Below are 6,350 nucleotides of genomic sequence, written 5' to 3' on the forward strand. Positions count from 1 at the left end.
TGAGTGCAAGGTAAAAATAGGAGATATAGGGCTTATCTTGCTTAAATTCAGTATTTTAAGAAAAAAATGTTAGGCTCTTGAATTACTTCATATATGGGTACCTTCTGGTTTTGAAAATAGTATCTAAATCCTAATCTTAATGCATTCTGTAAATAACCACAACCCAATATATCATATTTTTTGGTTGTGTGGTGCAGTAACACAAAACAATTAGAGACATGCTTAGTTTGCAATGCTTTTATTAGAATAAATAGAGGGACCAACAATTGACATTCACAAAATCAATGGCATATCATGGGAATAAAGATGGGAAATTGCATCAGTGAGGAAGGTGTTGTGTTTGGAGATGATGATTTAAGAAGAAATGGTAGACTTTCTATATGCCCCCTCTGAACAAGACCTTAGTCATGCAGTATGTGCAGCACAAAGAAGCACAAATGCATTACTCAAACAAGAATGATGCTGAAATTAAGAATTTCATCTGCAAGTTGTCCAGGCATCAATTCAAGGATGGTTACACAGCGAGATCAACAGAAAGGAACAGGATTATTTTAATAGCTGTGTATATTTCCTGTAGAAAAACCAGACTCTCAATATCAATGTCAGAATTTCTCTCAAGAATAAAAACAGTTGTCCTGAGTCCTAAATTATTCAATCATGATGTTAAGCTACCTCTTGAAGTTCTTATTTATTCCTGAATATAAGTCCTAGGTACAGCTTGTGTAATCAGAAATATCAGCACACAAAGATATGAAAAGTCACACACTTCTTCAGGAATATCTCCCTAGATACTGAAGGCTTCCCACTTAGTGAAGAGATAAGATTATACTACAATACTAGAGTAAAAGGGGTCTGTTTCTTAGGGGTAGGCAAGCATTATTTCCAGCCCTTTTTCTCCTTAGGGAGAACAATATCTACCAAAGAGGAGTATCATGTCACTTGGATTGTGTTTGACCAAGAAAAGGAATGGGTGGTCAGCCCTAAACTCTTCAAACTCAGAGGAATGTTGGATGTCTCCAGTTACAACCTCTGTGCCACCTGCCTCAGTGCCCTCTTCATTGACTTCCAGGTATGCCTCGTGGACAGCCTCAGACACCCTCAGGCTCTCTGCTGCAGAGATGCCAGAGAGGTTGGCAGCTGGGCTGAACAGGTCAGTCATACCCAAGGATGTCAGGACAGATGTGAGGTTATATTTCTCTACAATCTTCATGCGTGGGAGGTACACTTTCACCTTCTTCTTTTCCATCACCCTGGGACTGGTCCATTCCAAGAGTTTATCATAGCTGATTTTGTTCTCAAGCTGCAAAGAGAGGCAGGGAATTAAATGTCTGAGACAAAAGTTAAATGGAATGCTTTCTTGGAATGCTTTCTTCATCACTTTCATTTTTTATTTCCCCTAGGACAAACTTTTCCTCTTTAGTAAACATTTGAAACCACTCACAGTAATAATAGTCCTGCTACCTTGCCTGCCTCTGATACTTCATGGAGATTGGTGCATATAGCAACATCCTCTTCTGGAGGGCTGCAGCAGCACTACACTGCTTTACCTTCATTTTATAAAACCGAGCTCAGGACTCTCCTAAGAGGCTCTGCCTCAGCACATGGCAGATTTTGTTCTCCCCTTCCTGCCCAGCACAGCCATGGGGTGGGCAGCTGGGATGTCAATGGGCAGCAAAAGGTCTGACAGCAGCCAAGCCCCACTGAAGTCACAGCCCTTCTGCTCACCCTGCCAGGGCCATACCTGTGCCAGGCCAGAGATGTCATCAGGCAGCAGCACCAACAGGCTCAGCTCTCCACTGGTGTACGGAAGCTCCAGGACCTTGATTTTATCTTCAGCCACTCTTCCCACTCTGAAGGTGCTGTTCTGACGCATCATTTGCACAGGTCTGCTCTCTTGCTGCAAAAACAAAAATGTGAGATGAAGTGATGTGGGAGCAATCTTTTTCTTTGGTCAGACAAATGTACGATGCCTTTGAAAGACAGGACTCAATCTTCAACCATGCTGCCTTTGGAAAAGAGCTGTGTCTCCATTTTCCTCTCTTGCTTGCTTGTGTGCCCTGGAAGCCTCGTCAGACACAGATTTTGTGAACACTACTTGGCTTTAGACCCACTCACTGACAATGGTGGACTCAGAAAAATCACCCAACCTGTGACAGACATTTGTAGCCCCCAGACTCCTGCCTCTGTGAGCCAACAGCTGCCCTGGTCAGAGGTGTGTCTGTGCCCTCCTACCTCAGTCACGTTGAAAGGCTCTTCCCGTGTGTATTCTTCTTTAAATGCACTTTTCCATATCCCTTTGAAGTAAATGACATTCACAACGACCAGCGCAGTATTGAGATCAACAGAGTCTGACACGAGAAAGTCTTGGATCCGTCCTTTAAGAAAGAGACAAGGCAGAGAGAGGTAAGATCCAGCTCCTCTGCACAAACCTCTGTGATGTTGGGGTGAGGGTGGTGGCTCCTGTTTTGTGGAGTTTAATTTTCATAGCAATAAACAACCTGCAGTTGCTTGACCCACCTTTTCTAGAGGTTATGAGGAGAGGAAGACAAGGATGTAGTTTATGGTAGGTGAGCAAAAATGCCTGCTACCAATTTTTAAGTCCTTACCATTTGTCTCTTTCTCCACCCAGGAATTGATGAGCTGTCTTGCTTCCTCTGCAGCTGTTTTGAAGTCAACATCTTCCAGCTCTGCTTTGTAGAATTTCTTTGCACACTTTATGTATTCCTATAAGCAAAATGGTTACAGTTGTCAGACGGATGAGGACTTGGAATTGTACAGATGTCTAAAGCAAGATTGTGAAAGAAAGCAGAATGGTTTAAGTAATATTGAATATTTACTCCTGGGTTTGTGCATCAGACACTGAACAAGTCAGTCACATCTGTCTTCCTTAACTGAATCTTAAAGCTGTACAAGAAAGACTGCTTCACATATATAGATCTGGTACTTTTTGATGAGACAGGGTTCCAAGTCAAAAATTTTATATATTTCCTTTGTTTTACCAAAACACTTTCACTTTAACAAACATTTCTAAGGACAGACCAATGTTTGTCTCCTTCTCTTTGTGTTCACTCTTTAGGGTTTTGAACATTGTGTTCTCACATTCTTAGATTTCAAAAGCAAAGCTTCCTTTCACTAGGAAAACTGACAATTTCAGTTTCCAATATTTCAAGTAATAAATTTTATTTAATTTCCCTTAAAATTTACATTTTTCATCACATGCCATTTTTCTAGTAAAGTAACAGCAATCTTTATTACTCCCTGTGATTTGCAATATAGGCATATTTTATGCCATTATATCTTTTGCCTTCATCTAAGAGGCACAGAAAAGTGCAAACTCATTTTGTACTGGTTCCTTTCATGGCTCTCAAGCACCTCTTCATCAACAGAGTGGGCTACTGTTGGTGGGGTATCTCTAGGGCAGAGTCACAGGGCATTTACAGCAAATCTCATGGAGGTCAGTTCACAGTATAACTCACCTGAAGAATAGGATATGTTTTTTCAATATAGAGTCTGTCAGCAATCCTGAGTGAGTAAGTAGCATTTTGCCTCCTGATGTCTGAGAGGAGATCCTTGAACGTTTTGTGGATGTACTCAGCAGTGCCACACTGAGGTGATGACATAAAAAAAGAAGATAGATTGCATAAGGAAATAAGATCCTAAAGTCTGGTCCCTTTCAGTTAAGAGAGATGCTACAGGGCAGTCTTCCCCCACAGACTGTCACCTTTGGGACAGCCAGTGCTGTGGTGGTGGTGCACTGAATGGGCAAGATAAGCAACCTGCTGTCTTTCTATATTTGTTTAAAAACAGGTGAATCACACCCTCCTTCCCTCCCTCCCTCCCTCCCTCCGCAGACCCCCTTGGGCTGAGGCCATTACTATAGTTTTTGTCATGGTCTGAAACAGCCAGGAGGAGAGGCAGAAAAGTTCTGCTTTTGTTCTGAGGAGAAAATAAGGCAGAAAGAAAGATTAAATTATTTCTCTACCTGGGAGTCAGAAATGTCTCTATCTCCTGTAACATTATCAAAGTGAAGGACCTGCAAGAGAAAATACCAGGGGTAGATGTGAGAAGAATGACCAAAAACTATGCAAATTTGAGATTGTTACACATGTTGCTTGTGTAAAAAACAAGCAACATGTGGAAAAAAAATATTATGAGAAAATACATTAACTAAAAATTCACAGGTTAGCTTGCAACTGGTCTATGCCCTCTGTGGCCTTCTTGGAAACTGTCAATACTACTCTTTCCTTAGATTTTTTTTTTCTAGTAAATATCTAGAAATCAATTGAGTTACATATTATGTGTTGCTAAAAATAGTCTGTCTTCCTGTCTTTCTGGGACTTATCTTTTATATATATTAAAAAAGCAAATCTGATTGCATTATTTGGAACTTGTCAGAATTTAAAAAACATAAAATTGCTAACTGGTAATCTATTTTGCTATTGTCCCTGAGATTTTTTTTTTTTAGTGTTGAAGTCAACTGCCTGTTATATTGAAAATATATCTTTCTATTAGTATTTTCTATATGTAACTCTTGATTCAGTTCTCTATTTTGTGGCTTTGGCTTAGTTCTTGTGCATTGAAACAGGTGAAAATCTCACCAGTGGATATTTTTCAGTGATGTTACTTAGAAGGAACAAGTAGCACAAGTAGAGGTGACTTTACACCTGTGTAAATAACTTACCTTCTGCATCTGGGATTGAGTTTTACCCCTTGCTCCCATATACACCAGGGCCAGGGTTGAAAGCATGCTCAGGGAGGAAAAGAGCACGTTGTCATTGCTGCGGTGCAATTTCACCTCTTTGAATACGTCAAAACAAAATTCTGCATTTGCTGCACTGATGGAGCCCATTGTGAAATCCCTGCTGTCTGAAGGAAACAGAAAGAGTCTGACTTACTGTGGTGAAACAGGTCAATTGTAATGCAAAAAATTCAGTTGAACCCCAAACTTAGTGCACAGAGTTTTTTCAGCAAACAGAATCCAGTGGTGTGGATTTAAAAGGCAGATATGGTTTTGGATTAACGAGCAATCACAGTGCTGGACATCTGCTGGCTGTGCATAGGCTGGTGAAAGAAGAAAACACAGACTAGAAAACACAGTGTACGGCTGCTAGAGAACACAACCCAGGGTACTCTGCCAATATGTATCACAGTCCCTATCAAATCATCGTATTAATGTGACAGTCATCTCCTAGTGTGAGATAATTTGAACAACAATGCATCTAACTCTTCCCCTGATAGAATGGATGCTCATTCTCTCTCTAACTGATTGAACTGATTGTATAGGCGATATAAGGTAGATTTTTTTACTATTTACCTATTCTACTTACTGTTATATTTTAGGCTTTAAGCTCTGTTTTTGTTCCTGGAGAAGAAACAGATTCATGAAGCAAATTCTTGGGGGTTTTTTTTGTTGTCGTTTACCTTTGAAAATGTAACTGTTAAAGATAACACAGAACTGTAGAATGATGGGATCATTTGAACATTCTGCACTCCTTGGTTTTATTCAGAGAATATCTTACATAACACATAGAATTTAAACAAATTCAATTCTGTCTTTTAATACTAAATGAAAAGTTAAAGTAATCGAGGAAGAAGGAAGTCTGTTGTAGCTTATCAGCAGCTTTTCAATGTGGAAGAATTAGTAAACAAAGCTACAGTTCATGAATACAAATACTTTGACTTTATGAATGGCAGACTGCAAAATGGCAGAAACAGCAAAATAATACAGACGATACATCTGAAGGCAGGTAAGATTTCTGCAGAAGGCATCCTGTGATAATTAGTTTCTTCAACTGATACTGAAAGCCACAAACATGAGGTTACATCAATACAAGTATAAGTATTGTAAAAGACAATTGTTATTATTTTGCATATTAGAACTTAAACCATAACTGAAAGAAATGCTTACCTTATCAGACGCACCAGGGAAAGGTAGAGCACAGCTTCTCAGCTGTACTTGGGGCAGACTTCACAAACCCCTTGGAATATATCTTGTGTTATTTTGTGACACGCCCCATGCTGCCTGTTCTGTGTTTACCCAATAAAGTGATGGATGGAGCTCAATGTCAGACATGCACTTTTACTTGGAATAAGTCCATTATTTGAAACAAAAAAAAAAAGAGCCTGAAAAAGGGATTTTAATTTAAAGTTTCCAAAAAGGAAGGTTTATTCATCAAAGCACATGAAACCTTGAAGAAAAGACAAGAGAACTTAAAATGACTGAAGCAAAAATAATGATAAAAGCTATTCATTGGAACTTGAATAGTAGGTTGACCTGGCTATGGCAGCAAATAGTATAACATAGCTTGTGAAAATAAAACAAAAAAGAATGGTGAAGAATTCAGTCTTGT

The 6,350-nt window shown here is 39.4% G+C and overlaps 1 protein-coding gene across 2 annotated transcripts; it reads right to left on the minus strand.

Moving 5' to 3' along the window:
* Positions 1 to 301: 301 nt before the first annotated feature.
* LOC102063356 (ovalbumin-related protein Y-like) lies at positions 302 to 5,972 on the minus strand. 2 transcript variants are annotated; one of them, XM_026790259.2, is made up of 8 exons: positions 5,909 to 5,972; positions 4,682 to 4,866; positions 3,983 to 4,033; positions 3,477 to 3,605; positions 2,607 to 2,724; positions 2,233 to 2,375; positions 1,742 to 1,897; positions 302 to 1,300 (listed from the first exon to the last, which is right to left on the minus strand). In XM_026790259.2, the coding sequence occupies exons 2-8, from the start codon at positions 4,847 to 4,849 to the stop codon at positions 899 to 901; spliced, it is 1,167 nt and encodes a 388-aa protein (XP_026646060.2). In that variant the 5' UTR covers positions 4,850 to 4,866; positions 5,909 to 5,972; the 3' UTR covers positions 302 to 898. The 2 variants fall into 2 exon arrangements, with proteins under 2 accessions (XP_026646060.2, XP_005481733.2); XM_005481676.2 differs by lacking the exon at positions 5,909 to 5,972 and having other exon boundaries at positions 3,477 to 3,612; positions 3,975 to 4,033; positions 4,682 to 4,858.
* Positions 5,973 to 6,350: the final 378 nt, after the last annotated feature.

Source organism: Zonotrichia albicollis, chromosome 1, assembly GCF_047830755.1.
Source record: "Zonotrichia albicollis isolate bZonAlb1 chromosome 1, bZonAlb1.hap1, whole genome shotgun sequence".
Taxonomy (NCBI): Eukaryota; Metazoa; Chordata; class Aves; order Passeriformes; family Passerellidae; genus Zonotrichia; species Zonotrichia albicollis.

Coding starts and splice junctions, on each gene's coding strand:
- LOC102063356 (XM_005481676.2), bottom strand. CDS start 4,849: ATGGGCTCCATCAGTGCAGCAAATGCAGAATTTTGTTTTGACGTATTC. Junction 4,034..4,681: donor CTCAATCCCAGATGCAGAAG/GTAAGTTATTTA, acceptor TTTCTCTTGCAG/GTCCTTCACTTTGATAATGT. Junction 2,725..3,476: donor AAACATATCCTATTCTTCAG/GTGAGTTATACT, acceptor TTTTGCTTATAG/GAATACATAAAGTGTGCAAA.